Source organism: Dromaius novaehollandiae, chromosome W (assembly GCF_036370855.1).
Source record: "Dromaius novaehollandiae isolate bDroNov1 chromosome W, bDroNov1.hap1, whole genome shotgun sequence".
NCBI classification, from domain to species: Eukaryota; Metazoa; Chordata; class Aves; order Casuariiformes; family Dromaiidae; genus Dromaius; species Dromaius novaehollandiae.
Window position 1 is genome coordinate 14,847,055 of NC_088130.1, and position 24,287 is coordinate 14,871,341.

General features: G+C 40.9%; 1 protein-coding gene across 6 annotated transcripts in view; it reads left to right on the top strand.

The window, feature by feature from the left end:
- Window positions 1-1,178: 1,178 nt before the first annotated feature.
- Window positions 1,179-24,287, top strand: part of LOC135324460 (PALM2-AKAP2 fusion protein-like) — a 126,264-nt gene continuing 103,155 nt past the window's right edge. For 3 of the 6 annotated variants that reach the window (XM_064500929.1, XM_064500930.1, XM_064500931.1), the window contains exon 1: window positions 1,435-1,619. In XM_064500929.1, coding sequence (XP_064356999.1) covers window positions 1,605-1,619 — 15 coding nt within the window. In that variant the 5' untranslated portion in view covers window positions 1,435-1,604. Of the gene's footprint in view, window positions 1,232-1,434; window positions 1,620-2,402; window positions 2,539-4,710; window positions 10,849-24,287 lie in introns of those variants that run through there. The other 3 variants (XR_010385847.1, XR_010385846.1, XM_064500927.1) reach the window with 3 other exon arrangements.

Genomic DNA, 24,287 nt, shown 5'->3' on the forward strand with positions numbered 1-24,287 from the left:
ACTGGAAAATAAAATGAAATTCAGTGTAGATAAATGCAAAGTGATGCACATGCAGAAAACAGTCTTAAACCACATCTAAAATGATGGACTCTGAGCTGGCCATTACAACTCAGGAGTGCGATCTTGGGGTTTTATAGACATTGTCATGAAAATGTCGGCTCCATGCTAAGTAGCAGTCAACAAACAAATAAAACATTCGGATGTACCAGGAAAAGAATAGAGAAAAAGAGAGAACATCATTATACTCCTGCATAAATCCATGGTTTGCACACACCTTCATCACTGTGTGCAGTTCTGGCCCCTTCAGCTCAAAAAGGATATATTAGAACAGGAAACAGTTCAGAGAAGGGCATCAAGGATGATCAGAAGTATAAAATGGCTTCCGTACAAAGAACCACTTGAGTAAATTGGAACTCTTCAGCCTGGGAAAGAAATGGTATAGCGGTGTTATAATGGAGGTCTACAAAATGAAGAGTGTGAATAGGGACCAACTGTTCATCATCTCCAGTACATGAGTTAAGAGGATAGTCAAGCTAATAAGATCCTTATTCAAAACCAACAAAAGGCAGTGGTTCTTTACACAACAGGTAGTAGACCTGTGAAACTCCTTCCCAAAGGATTTTGTGAATGCTAGAAGTGTACATGGGCTCAAGGGCAGATTGGACAAGACTGTGGAAGAGAGCTCCGTTACTTAAAAATGAAACAAAACAAGATGACAAAAAAAAACAAAACCAAAATCCCCCTTTCCCCCCCAACCCAAGGCATCCATCTCAGGAAATCCCTTAACTGAAAATAGTTGAAGGCTAGGAGAATATTAGGCAAAGTATCATATATGCACTTTTTACTCTTCCCTGGGTATGGCCACTACTGGAGACAGGTTCTTGGGCTAGCTGGACCCTTGTTGATCTGAACTACCATGACTTTCTTACATATCCACAGACACACTTTGTTATCACTCTCACTGGGTCTAAGAGACTCACTGCTGCTGGCAACTTCATGGCAGACTTCATGGATGGCCACAATTGTGTCACCAAGGTCTCAAACAGTGGTAACAGTTTAAGTGAAGGCCACTGTAACCTGAGTGGGTTGCCTCAGATTGGTATCACCTTAACTGTGTGTGTGAGAGAGTGAGAGGAAATACAACAAACCCCTCCCATTCACTTTATTTATTTATTATTGTGCACAGACTTCAGCAGCAGCAACAGGGGAGGAGGAGGGAGTCAGGCGGAGGGTAAGTGCCTTCAGTGTCACGTCGTGCTGAATGTAGAGCGCATACACCGCTTTGAGGCTGTAATACATGAAACTTTACAGGAGTCGTAGGAGCGAGAGCGGAGGAGACGGTAGTGGTTGCTGCTGTGGTGTTGGTTTTGTCCCCCTCACGCCGGAGAACAGAGAAGGAGACAAGCAGGGAAGAAGGGGGGGGGGGGGGAGGGGACACCCGATCTCGAGGGTGCTGAGCGGCACGCGCTAGGTGCTGCTGCTGGAAGGGCGGGCACCTTTTGGGGGGGGGGGGTGCGTGTGTATGCATTGGTGCTGCCTACGTTCTTCCCGTTTCGGTTAGCGGTGCTCGGTGCTGGGAATGAGCAAGGAGAGGGGAAACGACGATGACTGCGGCTTCAGTAAGTTGTCTCCGTTCTCCGCGGGCTCTTGTGGCGGCTGCTAGGTACTTGCGGGGGGGTGGGGGGAGGAAAGGAAAGAAGGGAAGGTGGCTGCTTTAAAGGGGGAGGAGGGAAGGGGAGAGGATGAGCGAAACACTCCACAACATGGGAGCCTCCAGTGCAAAGACATTGGGAGAATAGGAACAGTGAAGCGAAAAGAGCCCCCCACTTCGTGGTGTGTGGTGGTGCATTTCGGAGCCCGGGGGCGGGAGGGGGGCATCGGCGGGATTTGTTAAGGGCACTAAGAAGGGATGGTTTTTGAAGGGGGGGGGGGGGGTGTTGCAGATCCGGTGTGGGATAGTTGACAGCTTTGGGGGCACCGTGGAGGGTCGCCGGGGCGGGAGGGGGGGGGTGATCCACGGCTCGGTACTGGGAAGGGGACAAACTTAGCAGGGCAGGCAGGATGTGTGGCTGAGCGGGAAAGTTACTCGAGTTTCTCGTATGGGAATGGGAAACCGCAGCTCCGCGAAGAGATGAGGGTGGGTTGTGCAGAGAAGACGCTTTCGCGGCTGTACGTGTGCTTTCGGCAGAGCCTTCCCCTTTCTGTAGCCGTGTGCTCTCCCGGGGGCGGGTCCTTTCCCTCCCTGGGGGGTTTAGATCTAGCGTGGTGATTTGACCACTGTGATGATGAAGTGGGAAAGGGGCTTTGTTGGCTGCAGAGAAGCGAAGGGAAAGAAAGTGGAACAGGCAGTGATGAAGACCGAGGGACATACATACATAGCTGGAGGCTGTTACTGTTTTCAGGGACATTGCCTGATGTAGGAAAATGCAAGAGGGAGCCGGAGAGCTGAAGGTTTCCAGTGTCGAAACACTGCGTGTGTGTGCAATGTCAGACGCCCCGCGCTCTCTGCACTGCCGCATTTCCTCGTTGATGATCTAGGTACTTAGTAACCAGCTAGTTGTTTTAGTAAAACTATTTAAAAAGAGGTAGAGGGAGTAATGAGTGGCTAATGAAATCCATGCAAGCACGTATCCTGTGGAGCTCACTGGTACAGCAACCGCACAGCTCATTCCCTGCTGTGGCTCTCCAGCAGTTCCTTTAAAGCCACGTTACATCCTATGCATTTCTGGGATCTGCATAGAACAGATCCCATCCTGTTTTTTTCGGGGGAGGGGAGGGGGGGAGGGGGAAGGCTGTAAATCAGAACTTTGTCTTTATCCCTTTTTAAGCCCTCAGCTAGGAAAACAGCTTTAATCTTTTCTTGATCTGCCTGTTTGATTTTAACTGAAGGGGACCTGAGTTTTTTTTTTTTTACGTTTACCATATTAGGGAATATTTCGCAGTCCTCAGAATAAACTCATTTTGTAAATGAACTAGTTGAGCTTTAAAGTGTTGCTGGTGTTAGTGTGAATGAGCAGGTGAGGGATCATGATGGGATTCTGAGAAATCGGTTGATATAATTTTTTTTTAGTCAACTTATTTTTCAGAACTATTCCAAATTTTCCCAGACTTCCTGTTTTAATCTCCCTTATCTCTGTTCCAAGTGTCTCTATTTTTAGGTCACTGTGAAATGAAATAACAATTTTACATTTTTCTTCTTGTTTTTTTTTTGTTTGTTTTCCATTTACCATCATTACGGTATAAACTTCTCAAATATTTCATCTCTCATTTGTGTTATGTCTCTTTCTGAAAGTTATTGAAATCATTGTAGTGGGTAGTCAAATAGCTACTGTGGGTACAAATGTTTGAGTTCCCAATGACATTAATCATCTGTCACAAAGAGTAAGCATAATACTGATCTTTGCTTTTTTTAATCTTAAGACGAATCACATATCAGCTCCTGGAAGGGAGTAATTAGCATGTTTAATGTCAGAACAGGTAGAACAGATCTCCCAATTGTGATTTCAGTAATCAAATAAACATGTTGTATTATTTTAAGCTGTGATTAACAGTTCAGTGTTGTAATAAAATCCTCTGATTCTAGCATTATCTTGTAGCTTCAGTATATTAATTGGTATTCATGGCGGGTGTTTTGCAGAGGTTTTGTATATCTGATAGGGATTTATTTCACTTTCATAGAATCATAGGAAAATTAAGTTGGAACGGACTTCGTTAGGTCTCTCTCTGGTCCAACCTCCTGCTCAAAGCAGGATCAGCTATGTGATCAGACCAGTTTGCTCTGGGCTTTATCCAGATGGGTCCTGGAAAACCTCCAAGGATAGAGACTGCACAACCTCTCTGGGCCCTGTTCTACTGCTTGATTGTCCTTGTGGTGAAAAATGTTTTCTTTATATCAAGTCAGAACCTCCCCTGTTTTAGTTTCACAACCATATTTTCTGGTCTTACCAGCCTTGGGAACTCATCAAGAGATACATTAGCATTTGTGGTACTTCTCATTTTTCATGTTAGTGTTCAAACATCTGTCCAAATAAAGCCATGATCAAGTTGCATCAGTAGTATTCATTTGCAGATGCTTTCTTTCTGAAATGATTAAGGAGGTCCTCTAAAGTGTGAAGCACTTCTAAGAGTGCAATGTGCCCCATTTGGTATCACCTTAGCTGTGTGAGACCTTGAAAACACTCATACCAAGTTATATAATCTTTGGAGGATTATAGGATTGGGCTCAGACTATGTCCCCACTCAGTTTCCCAGAAAGGACCAGATTCTCTAAAACTTTATATCTTGTATAGCCACTTATACCTCTGCAGAAAAAGCATAAAACATTCTAAAGCCAGAAGTCTCTTCTCATACCTGTCTCTTACAGGGTTTTATGTCCTCCAAGCACAGGTGTAGATGTTGGTCAGGCAGTGGGGAACTGAACTTTAAATGTGTGAATACGGAAATGTTCAGTTACATCTACAGATTCTCTGCCAACTTCTTTCAGCCATGCACTGTTATTTGAAAGTAGTGAGAATCTGTGATTTTAGTTTGAATGTAACAAAAGTGTACAATGGTATAGATGTAATTTATGGATTGGGACTGACTCCCTAGTTGTCCTACGCATTCACTGGTGCTTTTGCCTCTTGAAACTAACATTCCATCAACATCAGTGGGCTGTCAGAGTGTTGCTGTGTTGAGTAATGAGTCATGCCATTTAAATCTTCGTTCTAGGTTGTGGATCACAGAATCACAGAATGGTTGAGATTGGAAGAGACCTCTGGAGATATCTAGTCCAACACCCCTGCTCAAGCAGAGTCACAGGAGCATGTTGCCCAGGATCGTGTCCACACAGCTTTTGAATATCTCCAAGGAAGGAGACTCCACAACTTCTCTGGGCAACCTGTTCCAGTGCTCAGTCACCCTCACAGGAAAAAGTTTTTCCTCATGCTCAGACGGAACTTCCTGTGTTTCAGTTTGTGCCCATTGCCTCTCATCCTGTCGCTGGGCACCACTGAAAAGAGTCTGGCCCCATCTTCTCTACACCCTCCCTTCAGATATTTATACACATTGATAAGATTCCCCCCCTCAGCCTTCTCTTCTCCAGGCTGAACAGTCCCAGCTCTCTCAGCCTCTCCTCATAGGAGAGATGCTCCAGTCCCTTCACCATCTTAGTGGCCCTCCACTGGACTTGCTCCAATACCTCCATGGCTCTCTTGTATTGGGGAGCCCAGAACTGGACACAGTACTCCAGGTGTGGCCTCACCAGGGCTGAGTAGAGGGGCAGGATCACCTCCCTCAACCTGCTGGCAATGCTCTTCCTAATGCAGCCCAGGATACCACTGGTCTTCTTGGCCACAAGGGCACATTGCTGGCTCATGGTCAACTTCTTGTCCACCAGGACCCCCAGGTCCTTCTCTGCAGAGCTGCTTTCCAGCAGGTCAGCCCCCAGCCTGTACTGGGTCATTCCTCCCTAGGTGCAGGAATTTGCATTTCCCTTTGCTGGATTCCATGAGGTTCCTCTCTGCCCCTCTCTCCAGCCTGTCCAGGTCCCTCTGAATGGCAGCACAGCCCTGTGGTGTATCAGCCACTCCTCCCAGTTTTGTATCATCAGCAAACTCGCTGAGGGTGAACTCTGTCCCTTCATCCAGGTCATCGATGAATAAGTCAATGATGAATAAGATGAATAAGGATCTAATGAATACTTTAATTTCCCTGGGTGAAGGGGAGGGAGGCGGAGCAAAAAAAAAAGGAGACTCTCTGCAGGGCTGACTGTTCTTATTATGGCAAATGTGTGTTTGAAACAAGTTACATGAATTTTTAAAAGAAAAAGGGCAGCCCACTTTCATGGTAGGATGGCAGGAGAATGTCATTTTGCTAGGCATGGTGCTGGGATTTTGTAGTGACTTGACAGTTTTGTTTCCTGAGAAAGCAGTGACTGGATCCAGTACTAAATGAAGTCCTAGTGAGGAGAGTGACCACGTAAAACCTTTTCAGGCTCTTTCTCCTAGCCAGTACCTTCAGCATTATAATTAGCTGGACAATATGGAAACAGGTCTATACTGATGTATTTCATTTCATATTTAGAATTAGATGTCAGAGGATGTAGTTAGCTTTGGATTGATGAAAAAGATTTAATGTATATAGTCTGTTTTGGGGCATCAGTCATCTGAAAAATAGCAAGTAGTAATAATTCATGCTCTGGATCAGTACTCAAAAGTTCACTTTTTCTTAAAAATGCAAAGCTTTGGATGAAGCCTCAGTCTGGCAGTATTCAAATTCATCATGGCAAGAAGGTCTAGCAGAAAGGTCCTCCATACTAGATAAGCATGTTCATTGGGCTACCATGCAGCAACTCCCAATAGGAGTGACTAGATGTTAGGCTGCAGAATGGGTCTCAGTATTACCCCTCCATGGAAGTTATAAAGGTCTGTAACATGGGTATTGAAGTGAAAGGTGCAAATAATCTACTTTTCTGTGAATTCAGTGGTCCTACTATACCAGAAAGGCTGCCTCGCTGGCATTAGTCATTTTGCTGAGAAAGAATGATATAGTATGTAACAAAAGCATCAGGAAAGCCCACTATAAGATCCATTCAACCAGTTTCCATCCATAACAACCTGAAGAATTGTGATATAAATCTGAAAAATGTTTAATAACAATTAAATCTATGTGTGTGTGATGATTTAATCTAGTTTAAAAACAAGATAGAAACTGGCTTTCTTTCACTGTTAATATAGAAGCTTCATAATACTGATATTATCAGTTAAACCAAATTGTGTTTCCAGCTATGCACCAGTGAATGTCAATAACTCCCTTAACTGCAGGAAAGTCGGTATAGATTAAGTGGTGTAGCAGAAAAATAAGATTTTTGCCCCTGCTCCCACCTGAACAATAGCTATGCAAAAATGTAATTTGAATGAGAAACCTTCAACCTGAGTCACTATAGAGTTATTCCAATGTTACCTCAGGTTGACTTCACTGAATTACATTTTTTACTCCTGAGAGATTGCCTACAGATACGAAAGCATTAGTGGAATGCAATTACCAGACGAATCTTTGCTGTTAATTCCTGTATCGAGTTTTTCAACATGAGATGCTTTTAAATGGAATAACATTCATTCAGAACATGCAGCCACAAGGACATCTTTTAAGATCTGACCCTATACTTTGTCTTCCCACAACCCTGCTTCCACTTAGAAAAGGTAAAGCAGAAACTGTGTCAAGGCTTGGTGGAGGAAAATCTCAAGACATATTACAGATCTTACCTGAGGCCAGCTTCTGCAGCAGTTAATGGAAAAGATACTTATAAGGCACCAAAAAGCATGATCCACCTGTGTCTTTCTGTTTCTTCCTAGACTGTATTTTCTCCATGAAGCAGCTGTAAGCTATGCATCACTGTTGAATATTTATTTCAAAGAAAACACACAGCTTTCCAAGCAAGAGTAAAAGATGGCTTTTTTTAATGTCAGTGGAAGTTCTAAAGGAGAACATCAGAAAGTTATCCGTATCTGCATACCTGTAAGATTTTCACTAGAGAACATGTCTTAAAGGAAATTAAGAGGAACAATTTCACTTTTATTTTTAAAGACTTGCTCTCATATGTTGCACTAGTGTTGCTGCAAGTCAAATAGTTTATTCACAGCACTTTTAACAAGGTCAAAAAGGTATTTAGGACTCCCTAATAGTCCAGTCTCATAATGGAAGCCTGTGTACCATTATTTTTAGCAATGTAGGGATAACAAAATTTGTCATTCATCAGTATGGAAGAGCCACTTTCTACTCATCACTGTTGTTAATGTGATTTGATGAAAGTACACATGCATTTTCTCGCTTTTAAAGCCAGCCTGAACAACCTGATGTGATTAGACCTGATTTGAGCAGAGGGTTGGACTAGAGGACCTCCAGAGGTCCCTTCAAACCTAAATTATTCTATGATTGCTTTGATCTTGTGTTCATACATTTCACTGATCTTATGTGAGCATTGCGTGAGTACTTTTACTGAGATCAGCAGTTCTGATTTCTTATGCAATTGTGGCTCTTTCCTGTCCTTTCCCTTTCATGTGTATGTAGCTTTTTATTTTTCTTTCTAAAATTAAGTCAATCTGCTGGGATCAAACCCATTGCATAGAAGGAAAAAATGTGAGCTGTTTCCTGCAAACAATTGATGGCAAACACATTGTACTAAAGCTTACTGAAAAAACTTTTTCTTTGGAAAGTGAGAATAGAGGAATTTTCTCCTGCACTCTTGTGTTAAGCTGTAAACTTATTGTTAGAAGGAAAAGAGAAGCAAAGTTTTGGTTTTCCTCAGGATATTACTCTGATTTTAGCAAAAACTCCTAAAGATACAACTGTCACTGAAGGTTTCAGCAATTCCATTGAAAACTGAAAAGCTTGGGGTGTGTTTGTTTTTAATTTACAGCGTGGTCAATTCAACTGAATTCACATAAGAAGCATATATTGCTGAAAACTTAAAGCATCCACTAGCTGATTTTATGATACAGTAAAAATGCTTTTTTTTTAATGGAGTTACTCATGAAGCAGTTTGATAATTATTCTAACAGATAAGCTGAGTTTGTTCTGGGAAAATGTTCAAGTTACTCAGCATAGATTCTCATAGTCATGTTTGTTTTTTTTTTAATCAGTACAAATAAAACCTGATGCTTTGTCAGTGGCAATTATGTTTTTATCATTTTGGATTTTTATTAAAACCTTTTAACAGATAAAATATCATTTGTTTCTCATATCTAACGTAGGAAATTCAGTCCAGATCTACTTTAACTCCCACTGAGAGAACAGAAAAATTCTCTTTAACTTCAGTGATGGCTAGTCATGTTCTACTTCTGTATTTATTAAAGAAGATGCTTAAAAGCCTTTAATTTTTGTTGAAGTCATTTTGCTTGAAGCATGCACTCTATAGCAAGGTCTGGATCCTGTGAAGTCCTGTGCCTTTATTTTATTTTATCAGACTGTGAATAGGCACATCATCCCATCTTTTCCTGTTTTCTTTGGCTCTGGTGGGATTTCCCACAGACATAAGGTTTTGCAGATATGCAGGGCCTGAGCTCTTGTTCTGACATTTCTTTCCAAACTGAAATTTTCTTTAATTTATTTTTCTGATGGTCTATCTTCCTGTTATCATTCAAATGAGGTATCAGTGACAGTTCAATGTGGTCCTGTGTATTATATTAGTAGTTCACTGTAGAATCCCTAGCTAAGCTTGGGAATTAGTGGAGTTAAGGATTGTACAAATCTCTTATAAGAGACAGTTTCTGCCCCAAAATCAAAGTAGACAAGATAGAGAATGGGGAAAATTAATATGGATACCTACTTATGAGGTAATATAAGTAAACAGCAGTGCTAGCAATAGAACTCACTGGGTTGCTAAGCCCCAGCCAAAGCACAAGATCACAATGTGTTTTTACATATCAGTTCTAGTATAATTCCTACTTAAAACACTTTTAATAATTGTGATTGGCAGACTAAGGTTTCTAAAAGTCTTGGTTTGACTGTAGATAAAGGATCAGCTACTGTAGAAAGAATGAAGAGGAGAAAGAAGTAAAATGTGGGGTAGATTCTTTATTTCAGCTTCTCCTTGATTATTTTTCACAGTTTCTGGACATATTTTTAAAAATCAATCCTGGAATCATAACTAGATTCCTGTAGAATCATTCAGAGAACCATAAACTTAAAAGGAACCTTAAAAGATTTTCAGGTTCATTCCAAGGCAGGATCAAGGATACTACTTATAATAACACACCCAGATTTTTGCATTGCTGAAATTGAATGCTCCCTCAGTCAGTTTAGTTATTTCACTCTGAAAACATCATAAAATGAAGCCTAGGTAGGAGGGAACAGTTAGGCTGAGGTAATGTGAAAGGAAGCTCTCAATCTGAGGCTGAGATGATGTCAGGAAAAAGACTTGTTTTGTACTTTTAATTACCGGCTTGAATCATGTAACCCCACTTGACATGGATGGCAAAATAGTAAAAAAGCACTATACCACAGCTGCACTGAAAAATGAGGTATCAATTGATTTTTGGGCTTTGCTGATTTATCACAAAAGGTACAAGGTTGATTTCAGAGTGTGTTATGGGCCTGATCTAAAGTCCCTTTGAGTTGCTGCATTGGACTTTGGATCAATTGCCACGTGAGATTAAAATGAAAGCAGAATGGAAGTTGATTGCTTTGTGGTATTTCAATGGAACTATAGTAGGGTAAGCTTTCAAATCTTTGATAGCCTTGCTAGAGACACATTTAATAACAATGACTTAAAAAGACCTTGTATGTAGTTCTGCCAGCCATGCTGAAACATGTATTGTCTACCAGATGCTTTGAATAGGAAAAAAAAAAAATCAAAGTATATGGTACACTAAGTTCTTGATATTGGTTTTAGTACAGAAGTTGTAGAACACTGCCTATATGTTGTATAATATATATATATATAAATATTATCCTTTTAATATGTTATATTCTCAAATCTATTTAATTACTCCATTTACATATGCTGATATTTAGACTAAAATGGAATCACAGACTCATTCAGGTTGGAAGAGACTTCAGGAGGTCTCTAGTCCAACCTCCTGCTCAAAGCAGGGGCAGTTATGAGGTTCAGACCAGGTTGCTGAGGACTTTGTCCAGTTGGGACTTGAAAACCTCCAAAGATAGACTTTACAACCTCTCTGGGTCCCTGTTCCAATGTTTTACTGTCCTCATGGTGAAAAAGTTTCTCCTTATCCAGTCTGAACCTCTCTTGTTTCAATTTATGCCCCTTGTCTCTTATCTTCCTGCCATGTTCCACTGAAGAGCCTGGCTCCTTCATTTTGTGCAAGGGCACAAGGGGCAGAGCAGATGTGTCTAGGGGACAGCATGCCAAGGGTGGCTCTCATGCTTCCCCTGTAAAAGCAGCATGACTTGGGGGGGGGGGGGGGGGGGGCATCTCAAATGCTTGTACACAAATTCATGTAGCATGGGGAAAAAAAACAAGAGGGATTAGAAGTCCATGCACAGTTGCAGAATTACGACCTCATGGGGATTACAGAGACATGGTGGGATAGCTCTTGTGTTTGGCATGCTGCAATAGATGGATACAAGCTCTTCGGGAAAGATAGGGTAGGAAAGTGAGGAGGAGGGGTTGCACTCTATGTAAAGGAGTGGCTTACGTGCATGGAGCTCTGCCTTGGGATAGGCGATGAACCAGTAGAGGGTAAGGGTAAGTAAGGATCAGAGGACAGACCAGCACAGAAGGTAATGTAGTATCTGCTACAGACCATCTTATGAAGAAGAGGAGGTAGGTGAAGCCACAACTGGAGAAAAGCTTTAGCTTTAGGCAGCTGGAGAAAGCCTCACAATCACAAGCCTTGGTATTCATGGGTGACTTTAACCAACCTGATATATGCTGGAAGGGCAATATGGCTGGGCAGTGATGAAAGCTAACAGCATCCTGGGCTGTATTAATAGGAGCATGGCCAGTAGACTGAAGGAAGTGATTATCCCCTTTTACTCAGCACTTGTTAGACTGCATCTAGAATACTGTGTCCAGTACTGCCACCTCCCCCCCCAAAGTACAAGAAAGACTTTGATAAACTGGAGCAAGTCCAGAGGAAGGCCACCAACATGGTCAGGGCCTGGGGCACATGGCATACAAGGAGACGTTAAAGAGAACTGGATCTGTTGAGCTTTCAGAAGATAAAGCTAAGATGAGACCTTATTGCTGCCTACAACTACCTGATTGGAGGATATAGAGGAGCCAAACTCTTGGAGGTGCGCAGCAATAGGATGAGAGGCAAGAAACACAAGTTGGAATATGGGAAATTCTGATTAGATACAAGGGGTTTTTTTGTTTGTTTGTTTTTGTTTTGTTTTGTTTGCACCGTGAGGGTGGTCAAATACTGGAACAGGTTGCCCAGAGGGGTTGTGTAATCTCCATCCTTGGAGGTGTTCAAGACTTGAATCAAAGTCCCTGAGCAACTGGATTTAATTAGACCTGCTTTGAGTGGGGGGGGGGGGGGGGGGGGGGACTAAATAGTCTCCAGAGATCCCATCCAACCTAAATTATTCTATGATTCTTGGTAACCTCCTTGTAGGTATTGGAAGGCTGCTATTAGGTTCCCCTGCCCTAAGCCTTCTCTTTTCCAGGCTGAACCTCTCCTGGGGGAGGAGGGGGAGGAACAGTGAGCACTATACTAGATGCAGTCTAATGAGGGCCAAATGAAGGGGGATAATCGCTTCCCTTGAGTCTATGCTCCTGTTAATACAGCCCAGGATGCTGTTAGCCTTTTTTGCTGCCAGGGCACACTGCTGGCTCATGTTCAGCTTGCTGTCTACTGAGACCCCCAGGGCCTTTTTAGCAGAGCTGCTCATCAGCCTGTAAGTCCCCAGCCTGTATCATTGCCAGGGGCTCTTCCTTCCCAGGTACAGGACTTGAAATTCAACAAAGAAAAATACCATGAGGTTCCTGTCAGCCCATTCCTCCAGTCCAGCCCATCTAGATCCCTCTGAATGTCACTGTCAGGGCTCTTGAGTGCACCAACAGGCTCTGCAATGTCTTCCTCTGCCCTGCCCCCCCCCAGTTTGGCTGCTTGTGCTCAAGGCCAGCTCTGATATGGTGCAGCCCTGTTACCTGGGATTAGACTGCTGGGAAAACAGCGAAGTTGTGAGAAAGAGCTGTGAGATGCCTCAGTGGGGGCCTCCTCCCTTAGCTCAGGAGTTGCATTTAAGCTTAGGCCCTTGGGCCTTACCTAAGCTATGCTGTAGGTATGCTGTGCCTGGCCAAACCCCTAGGAGAGGGGGAGAGGTTACGGAGCCTTTTGGTACGCTCAGGACCCTGATAGTGCCTACTTTTTCTAACTCGGAATCTCACTAGTTCTCAATAGTTCTATTATCTGGCAGCGGTTCACATTCTTTCCATATGGAGATTCTCCTTGAAGGCTGATTTAAGTGTGTGTTTAGTTGAACTTCAAATTATGCTTACTGGTTTGAGGTTTTTGGGTTTTTTTTAATCTTGGTCAGAATCCATCTGTAAAAATACTTTGATTTTGTGTGTCCCCATCAATCTGGAATATTTTTAATCACTGGATAGTCTTCTGTTACTCTTTTTTACAAACTGAATGCAATTTCTTATCCTGTGTGCATTTCGGATTTTAACATATGTGGTAGCACTTTGATGTTGATACAACTTACTTTTGTAACAATCTCTTTAAAGTTAACATACTCCTTATTCAGTCTGCTAAGTAGCATGACCTTGGCAAGTCACCTGACCTTTTGGGGTCTGAATCAACCTAGCTATATCCTGCTTTAAATGAGAATATTATTGAAATACCAGCGCAGCTGTAGAGTTGAACATTTTGGGTAACAAAAGGAAGCAAAATGACTAAGAGAAAAATATTAGCAAAACAAAATCGATTACTTACTCAAGTCAATGTTTTAAAAGAAAGTAATAAGTTGTTTTAACAGCCAACTGTTCTTAAGATGTGTTTTGCAGTTGTTGGTTCTTCACCTGGAGAAGGCAGAAGATAAAATTTGCACTGAAGTTATGCTTGCTTATGCCACTATATACTTTTAAAATGTAGCCCTGAGGTTCTGTAATGGCCAAAATTTAATGTTTAGGATCGAAGCTCACACTTTCTTCCTCAAATAAGCTCTGTCATCTCAAATAATCAAGAGAGAGTTAAACTGTATTGAGAAATGATTAATGCAGAACGTGAGCAAATGTCACATGCTTATGATGAGTCAGAATGTCTGTGGAAAGCAGGAGTCAGAGAATGCAGGAGTCTGAGCATTCTGTCAAGCATTATGCATAACAAATATTCACATATACAACCTAGGATGCAATAGATTAACAGATGGTCTGTAAGCTATATGCACTACAAAAAATTATCATATGTCTCCTAATCCCTTAATTAATAACAGTTACATGTTTCTCTTGCTGTTCATAGGACTGACTGTGCTTACTGGCAAGCATGAAAAGACTCCTTTCTACTTTTCTCTGTAATGCTACTTTTACACAAAGGTCAGAAAGGAAAGAACTGGAATATATCATAAGAGTGGATACTAGTTCTGAAAATAAACATGAGCCCTCCATGTTGCTCTATTGCTTTTAAGAAGTCTAGCTTTTTATTTTATTAATTTATAAGTGATTCTCTTCCTCCTGTTAGCACTCCCTATGTCTTAAAAATCAGGCAAGATTCTTTTTCCACCATTAATGAAGATTCTTAAGGTCAAATTCTGCCCTCATTTATATTCATGTAACCCCAGCCAAAGTCTAACCCTGTAATTTGAATCTGATTAATGTTTCCGTTGGTTACGCACTGATGAGAACAGAACCCAACTCAACTATCCTATTGGGTCATTAGTGATGCAGCACTAATGGTAGTCCAAGCAGAAACCAACCAACCCCAAAACTCTTATCTTTGTCAGTAAAGTTGGCAAACGCAAATCTGGTTTGCCTGGAGAGCAGCTCTCTTAAGTGAAAGAGGATTCTAAGAAATGCTGTACATTTCGGTACCATACTATGAGGTTAATAAGCAAACAGATGTGTTTAGGAATAAGGATGCAGAAAGCATTGGAAGGTGAGGAAGGGCAATTCATATTGCATGATTTCTTCTAAGTCAATGGAAGCTTTCCTATGATATAGGAGATCTCTGAGTGCACGACCATAAGTAAGAGAGGTTGAGTGAGCACTCTGCAGCATGCTGCATTTCACAGTGGGTTGATAAACAGGCTTATTGCAGCATTTAGTTATTTTTTAGTACTATAAATGTTTATGAAAAAGTATTTTGCATAGATGTTGGGAGAGAGATAAAAAGACTTCCAGTTGCAGGTAAGGAAGGCTGGACAGACCTTCAAACAGGACTGGTGTAACATTTGGAGTGCTTAGATCCCTGGCTGATCTGAAGAGCATGTCCTACTTAGCCAAGGAAAATATTGGAGTTGGCACCCTTTACTACTCATCTTTTTCTTCCTCAGTGTCACCAAATCATTCTCCACATAAATATTTTCTTCAGAACATTCCTATGGGTACTCATTTCTCCAAAGATGATGTCTCTAGATCGCAAATATACCCCAGGAATCATCTGTTCTACCTGTAAGGAAGTCTAGCACAAAAAAATTTGGAATGTATATCTGAGCATTGAGGTGGCCGTGACAGATAACTGAGCAGAGAGCAGGGAGGAGAGATGAACCTGGGGTAATGATAAACAATAGTTTTGAGAGGGATGTGAAAATGTAAATGAGAGATTACTGAGTTGACAATGTCTGAAGCCAGCTTAGAGAGCACTGATGCTGCCAGATTTCTCCAACAAGAATCCACTGGTGCAAGCAGCGTCTTTCTGTTCCAAACATCCATTTCCAGTAAAGCAAACAAAGAGGTTCCTTCCTCAGCCTCTCCACCCCTGCTGTGTTCTATTTCCTCCTTCAAAGTTACGTAGGGAGCTTGTTTAACTTCTTGATAATGAAACAGAAGTTGGACCACTGTCAGAGCATTTGTTTAATCTATTTATTAATTAAGCTACATTGTTTTGTACCAAGATTAGGACTATCAAAGCATAGCCAACATTTCTGGAAGAAGGCTGGGAAGCACCTGTGAGAATCAGTGGTGGAAGTCCTGCGAAGTTCTGCTAAGTCATTCAGTTTTCTCTGGGACTTGAAAGTTTCTTCCCTGCCCTTTGCGACAGCGTGCTGAGCTCCTATGCAAACCCTAGGAACTTTCTCCTACATCCTTGATTACTTTTCCAGGTGGGGGTGGAGGAAGGGCAAGTGGTAAGTTAGTTTCAACTTGGAATAGCGCTAACCTTCCTCGGTAGGGGCTGTGTCTGTGTTCTCCATTTAACTACAGCTTTGGGAAGAGTTCTTATTCTCACTTAACTGCTCATATATCTGCCCAAACAAGCGCAAAGGTTTGGCCCTGACCTGATCATAGATACTCTTTTAAAACTGCTATTTTGTAACTACTGCAGTGGTTTTATTTCTCAGTCTCTTTAAAAATAATGGGTGTAGTTAACTACCAAGTCCTGACTCACCTTGTGCAACCCCACTGAGATCATGTGAGCAACCAAAGCAAAATTTGGCCATATTTTCTTTTATTCCCTCTCTGCAATTTCTTTATCCTTCAGATATAGGTGACAGGACCTTCTAATCAGCAGAGCCAATAGGAACTTAATATCTGTCTAATCTTCTACAATCATTCACCCAACCCTTGCACAATTTAATTGTGATGGTAGGTCAAACCTATATTTCTCAATAGTAGGAAATCAAAAGTAAACACATCCTGCCTGAGCTATTGAAAGCTTTAAAACAAAGATGTGCCAAATATGCTTTCAGTTACAGGTGGAATAATTTCATTTTGTTTGTTCTTGTCTTTTTTCCTGTCTTCTATTTTTTTAATTAATTAGATTCACTTGTGGCAGTGACAAGTTCTAATGTGATTTCTTTTTAATTAGTATGGTTTTTAATTTATCCCAGAGGGGAGATCCAGCTTTTGTGGAAAACTTCCTGTCAGGGCCCTGAGCACATCCTCCCTCCTAGGAGTTTAGTTAGTCAAGTTAAGGAGTTTAGCTGGCTGAATCCAAAGTCAGCTCCTTTGCTGATAAGAGCTGTTGCAAAGAAAGCTAGAGGTGACGGCCTGCTCCCTCTTTCCCTTGGAAGCTGCTGGGGCTATACCACTGGCCCCTACCTGTGCTACATCGCAGCTGTGCAGCAGCTATGTTTGTGCCCAGTCTTGTACCTCCTTGATTCTGACCTTGATCTGGACCCGCTGACTTGGCTTTCTGCCTTGACCGCAGATCTGCCTTGTCACTACAGACTTGCTGGGTGATCACTGGACTGTCTGACCCTGATCACTGTCTCCAGACCTGACTGATCCTGATCCTGACTTGCCCTCAGCTCCTTGTTGGTGAGATTCTGCTTGCCTTGCTATCATGCTCAGCTCCCAGCTCACCTTCCCTTGCAGAGCAGCTGGCCCTCGCTGTTCCCTGACACAAATAAGATGCTGTTCAATTAACAAAAATGCATAATGATAACTCGGTCTTGCTCTAAAAACATGTTTGAGATTGAGGAAGGCCCATCTCCATCCTGATATGCTGTGCTTAAGAGAAGATAAAGAGAGCTAACTGTAGAGAGGACATTTTATTTATTTATTTTTCATAAGCTTGGGGTTCCTGGTAAGACAGTAAAACTAAAGGTCGTTTTTTTTTTTTTTGGGGGGGGGGGAGGGGGGATGACTTAATTGCTGAAGTATCTTTTCAGTTCCAGACTAAATACAAATCTATACCAAGTCTGATCCTCTATTCTACATTCCCAGGGCTTCAGTATATATTTGTCTGAGTGGGAACTTTAGGATTAGGTCCTTAGAAAGAGGGTTTTAAGAACAAAATACTGTATCAGTCATAACCACTGAAAAGTCTGCCTTAGAGGAGCAGGGCTAAACTATATGCTAATTCCCTGTAATTACTGCAGTGAGATTCCATGCACTGCAAGTACAGAATCAGGGTCAAAGGTTTTGTTTCATTCTTTTCTCTAAAAAATCACCACTTTTTCAAGAGGAAAGTAGACAAGAAACAGATAAGCCCAGAGTCTGAGAAATCTGTCCCCAGATATTGTCCTTGTTTATGAGCTCTGTGTCAATTACTTGCTTACCAACCTTGAAGTCCACTAGAAACACTGGGTAAAAACTTGGCCCCATTAGTTAATTAGTTAATGGTAAATAGCTCATTGACTCCACTGTTATCAAAATGTAATCTGTTACATTTCTCTGGCTATTTATTATTGTTCGCCTTTGTGGTGCCTTTGTAGCATTTTGTTCAGCCCTGATTCCCAGAAGAAAGTCTATTCTCAGCTTATAAAAACAAAAAACACTCGATTAGATAAAAGGGAAAAAATCAGCTTAACAAATATATGAGAAAATGCAAGATAAAACCTGTCAGAGGAAATTATTTTATACTTTTGTTAGGCACAAAGCACTGTTTTGTATTGTTCAAACACAAAAGGGAGTTAGCCCTCTTCCTGTACAGCTTGCAATCCTTTTAGGAGAAATGCTGGATTTCTTTTTGTTTTGTTTTTAATGTAGGACTCAGAAAACTCCTGCCAAATACTAAAACACTTTTATTTTACTAGTTACAAATGAATAAATAGAGAAATACATATCTCAAATGCCCTTCTCAGGGACTCAGGCAAAATAAATACATAATAAAAAAATGCAGTGATTCAGAATCTGACTTTCATCATGTACACCAGTACCCCAATCACCCAGTCTTTGCAAGTCCCAAACCATTTTTAAATTGGTTTGTATTTGATTGTAGAAAATTAGTGTGCAAGAGTTTATGGAAGGGGAAGGCGATATTTATTTGCTAAATCTCTAAAGAAGTTGATTTTACCCAGTCACACTCATTCTCTTGTAGATTTCATTCATTCATACGCATGTACTCACAAGTGCCAAGACGTGTGTGCCCAAGTGGTACATTCAGGATCATTTGTGTGCGACATAGAGGACAAGGGACACCGGCTATAGAGAGCTCATCACATCTCTGGGGTTCTTCTTGATTGCTGATAATGAACTGACTTTGTATTTGCTTTTCATATCCTTTAGGAGTGGACACTGGGATCTTTTGCCTCACTATTTTGTCTTACAAAATTCTTAGGCAAAATTCCTAAATTTCACAGTTCTCTTGTTTTCCTTATCTGAGTATTTTATGCCTCCAGTCCTTTTCTTCATCTTGTTGACACCTTATCTTTAAGTCAGCTTGTTCCTCCCCTTCATTTGAATAAAATCACACATAAGGTGCTCTGTAGCAATTAACACATACCTTTCTTTTTGACTCTTGTTCTGCTGTTTTCTTCTGGTGCTTACACACATACATTTCCATTCATACCAGTCTTAACATTTCTGTTATAAATCTCAGCATGATAATTAAACAAATGAAAATAAGAGATGTCTCCTTGAACCTCTTAAACTTTAGGAGTTTGAATAAGGAGAAGCAGGGTTAGAGTGACTTCAATTTTGATTTTAAGAAGCTAAATTCTGACCAGTGTGGTTTTACAAAAGCAAAATCAACTCTGGTGTTATATTTTTGTTTTCTAATGGAAAAAAAAAAGTACTCTGTGTCAGCTGGGTGCCTTCCATGGCTTAGAGAATAACTGGATTTCCATATATATGGATATATATTCCATATATCTCCTTCTTCACCAAAATCCCAACCAGTCCATAAGAGAGGGGGGGAAAAAAAAGTGAACAAAGCAAGGTTAGGATAAATATTACATAAATATTCAGAAGCTGATGAGTAATGCTTCAGTCTTCCCCATTCCTGGCTGCTGTCCTGCTCTTATTAATTGAGTGATAGAAGCTTTCATGTCTGCATTTTAAAATAGTTACATGGCATTGCATATTTTGTGATGGAAATCCTCATGTGAGTTACTGGGTTTTTTTTGTTTGTTTTTTAATCAGCCTTTTCTCTTCTGGGGTTTATAGCTTGCCTGGAGTATGCAGAAGCACACAGATACAGCAAGAATACTACATTGTGCCAAGTCAACATGCTGCTGTAATTACATATTACTATAATTAAACAACATCCTCTACTGCAAAATCTAAACATTTTATAGCAAAATAAATCATTGACAATGACAGTTGATCTTTAAATTGTGGACAGACTATATAACGATGCACTAATATTTGTCAGAGCTTGCAGAGAGTGTGACACAACAATTCAGTATGTTTATTCCCACCCCATCCCCAAACTGCCCTGTATGAAATGGGAGATCCAGAGGTAAGGGATGCCCAGATTCTGAGTGACAGGTTCAATGTAGCTGTTTTGTGTGTGTGTACACACACACCCCTGAGATCTCCAAGAGCTTGCCTTTATAATTAAGCTATATCTATCTTTTTGCAAGATATGGGATGCCTTTTGAGGGAGTAATGAAAGTAATGAGTCAGCATGACTCATGTCCTGTACATGTTGTTTTGTTCTTTGAAATAAGACACCCAGCACATGTCTAAGATCTTAAAACTTACTTAAAACAGATACAGCCAGGAGGAGTTCTTGAAGTACATTTAAGAACAAATCCATGTTTAGGAACCTCAGTGAGACAAACTGTTGTGTCTTTGGGCTTTCCACTAATCATTTGTTTGTATATGTGGAATATTATGAAGCTGATGGGTGCCCTGCTCTGACACTTAAATTACTACAAAATGAGGGTTCAGTCATCCAGTGCACATGCAACGAAGACTGTCGAATTGTCCTTTTCCTGTGAAGGGACCACAACAATACATGCTGATTGATGAGAGATTATTACCTGATGGTATATTGCCAATATACATATTTAAGTCCTAGAGACAGAATTAATGGTGTACTTACTTCCACTTAATTTTCTTAGTCACCCCCATTCATGTTGACTTTGGAAACAGAGTTCAGGATTTCAAGACTTAGCAACAAAGCAAAATCACTTTTTAAAATAAATGCAGTTTCCTTTTCTGTGATACAGTAGTATTTTCTGCATCAGCTCAACCCCCACCTGATTAGCATTTGACCAAGTTAACTGTTAATATTAGCTCAAATACATTTAAAATTTTTGATGGATGATGGAGGAGACATTTCCTAATTAGGTCCGGTGCACTCCTGAAGTGCTTGATGCTTGGCCCTAACTTTGCATAAAGTCTTGTGTTTTTATTTTATAGCATCATCTTTAAAGCCTTTGGGTCATGTTCTGTCCTTGCATACAGCATGCGCAACTCTTGTCTTTGAGAACTGTGCACTTTGGTCTTGGAGGGCAAAACTTAGCTCTTCCAGAGGCTGTCCCAAAAATCCATTGATGTCAGCACATTGTTGATTTCAGTGTGCTCATGAATCAGTCCTAATGTATCTGAAGATCTTTCACAAATATAAGGTTTACTAAAAGCACATACCTTGCAGAAGAGTTTCTCTGCCTAAAAAATGGTTAGGAACAAGCAGGATTTTTTTTTTAACAAAATAATTTGTCATTAACATGACCTTGAAGATAAAACCTCCTGTATTTTATAATAAAGCATAAGTTTGAACTCTTCATGCCGAACACATTTCCTTAGTTGTTCTCTGACTGCCCTAATACTTATGATCTGATTATTACACTAGATTTACACCTATGAATTATAAAGTCCATTACATTCTTCAAGGTTCTCTTTTTCCTATATCACTAAAAAAAAATGCAGTGATGGAAATCTTTCCTAAGGCATGACTTAACTGCCTGTATGATTGGGTTGCTTTATTTATTTTTAAAGAGGTTTCATAGATCTGTTAGAACAAACTGTTGGATTTGCACAAGAATGTTAATGGATCTTTTGCCTTTGACTTGTTTTCAACAAATATGTCACCTGTTCTTGACAGACCAAGAACATTGCTTTTCCAGTGCCTGCTTCCACTGGAGTGGATCAGTTTTGAAAGTGGCCTTAAATCTCTTATAAGTTTGAGAATGACTAAATGCCCTCAGCAGTAAGAGCAGTTGCTAGTATAATCTACCTAACCTACAACTGACCCTCCTAAACAGATGGCTCAGCTACTTGTAAAGCATTCATGAATCCCTAAAATTTATAGCATGATGTCCACAAAGCAACTAGAAAAGAGGCTGTCATTATTCGCCTACACCTGATCAGGAATACTGCAAAAGAGGAAATGGTCATAATGTGGGCCCACAACCATCTCACCCCAACTCTTCCTATACACCAAAGAAGAAGAGAGAAAGGATGGATGTGCATGCACCTTTTCAAAGGCTTAACACCTACCTTTGACTGTTCAATGCCCACTCTGCCTGTGAATGATAAATTCTTCCTGTTCCAGTGACTTGGACACTGCCACTGTTTTTCTATACCATGGCTGTATTCAACATTTATATCAGCTCAGTTAAACCTTTCCTGAGCCATTTCTAGCAGTCAGACAGCCACAAGGAAGTGGGATTCCCTGAACTGGTTGCCTTGCTGAAAGTGATGCAGTGCTGTGTTCTGAGGAATCTTCATTAACGAGAAGAAAGGATGCCAAAAGGTTCCAATTACACAATGATACTATGTATAATCTAATTATGCTAATCCAGTCTGGTTCTTCATAGGGAAATTCAGGAGTCTGTTACTGGCAAGACTTTTGTTGGTTTTTTTCCTTATGTCTCCAGAGGCCAGGCAAGATTGGTTCTCTGTGTTCAGTCTGCTTCGGGGTGAGATTTTGTGATGACCTGTCTGCCATTTCTTTTTCCTCCCTGGCCATAAACAAATGTCTTCTCAGCTCCTGCAGTTATCAGGGAAAACCAGTAGTACTGTCAGAGAAATATATAAATCCCACAAAAATATAAAGCTCAGCCAAGAAAAATAGTGGGATATGTTCTCTACTTTCTATTTGGTTTGTTTGAATTTTGCAATGACAAATGCTTCCCTCCAGCTGGCTGGAAATCCTAAACAGTTTACAGCAACAAAACTTAGTGTCCAGAATATATTATTCTAATGAGTCTTCTTACTCCCTTTCTCCTTTCTTTTATACCTCCACAGTCTTAAAGTCTTTGAGTCTTCATCTCTAAAGGGAAATTGCTATCTGCTTAGCATCTTCCTATTTCTATTCCATTTTGGATCTTTTCTCACTTGCAGTGGTTACTCCAGTTTCATTTTCTCTAATCTGCCTCCATCAGTGGGAGAGAAGTCAAATGAAAACTCCAAAGGGAAGCATGGAAAGGTATCAGCAGCACTTCTACAGCATTCCAGACCCATGACGCTGTTCTCTAGTGGAATAGGGTGCAAATTTAAAAGAAAGGTCTTGAGGAGCCATTCTTTCATTCTTTGCTCATCCACCCCTGCATCCTATTTACTTGCAAGGCATAGAGAGGACTTCCTTCCCAGAAAAGATTTCCATTCCAAATCCGCTGCACTGAAAAGGAAATATGTCATGTGCAATGACAGCCATAGAGAAGTGCTTCAAGAGAAATACAACCAGTGATTGTCTTTCATGTGTCTCTGGTTCTTGTTCTTCCTCACCAGCATAATTTGAAGGCAGACACCCTGATCCTTGACCAACATAGAAAGATATTTCAATCAACCATGTGAAGAAGCCTTGCCCTTGACTTTCTTTTCCCTCACTTTATACTTTGTAGTAGCCAAAACAGCATTAAAACCAAGCCACAAGTGGGTAAAGAACAAGTTGAGATGGAAAAGGAAATGGTCTCTGTCTGATGTAATTGAGGAGATGAGCCAAAATCAGACCTCCTGCCTATAGGGTACATAGAATAGGGTTAGGCAATCTTTCAAGGATGGTATTCTTTACCAAATTACATAATAAACCATTGGAAACACAGTGAGAGCTGGGAGATTGCTTCACAAAGAGGGAAAATGCTGCCAATAAGGTAACATCATTGCTTCTCTTAAGATGCTGTAGCTCCCTGCTGCATGCTGTTCAGTCTTGACCAGGTGCTGCTTTTGGTAACCTGTGCTGTAAGTTGCCATTCCCTACTGTGGATCTACTCACACCAGAGATTTGCTAAGCAGCAAAGAGGTTGAATTTGCCCCTGACTTTATGCAGCACCATTAATAAGAAGTGTATTAGAGAAAATACATTGCTGAGGGCAGTAGGGAGGCAAAGCAAAGGGAAGCCTGTTAACCTGCCAGGCAGGGAAGAGCAATTGAGTGGGCATGAAAGATTGTGAAAATGTTGCTACACCTTCAGAAAGCACTGCTAACATGAAGCTAGATCCAATTTGTTTGTATATATCACTTCCTTGCATCTGCAGAGGACACTGCATCCACAGTGAGTAGGGATCATGGGGCTTGGGGGGTGGGGTGGGGATTGGTCTGGAGAGTGTGGTTATAAATCCCATGGGATTTATAGTAGTGATGGATAGGCAACTGACAAAACTACAATATTGGGATTAAGTTTAAAGAAATCAATGAATGGACCTTTTTCTTGTTTCTAGTCTTTCAGTTGAAAACCAGATCACATTGTATCCTGCTTACCTCATACTTACTTTTTCCTTGTGATTATAATATTAATTGCTAAAGTCACAAAATGCATTTCTTTGGCTTTGAATGAAATCCATGCAGCTGGCTGATTGTTTAGCTGACTGAACCTTATCCTTTATGGGTTTACTCTTTAGTGGTTGTTTATTTTTGCATCTTTCAAAATACCTCAGAGTGAAATGTAGCTATTTCAGTCCAAGGACAACAGTACTTCTCCATAGCACTCTATGTAAAGCCACCAATTCCAGGTCATTTGGATCCCATCTGAGTGTGGATGATTGGAGCCCATAGAAGAAGACACAAGATCAGTGTCTTCATTTGAATTGCTCTAACTAATCTTTTTTTTTAATATATATTATGC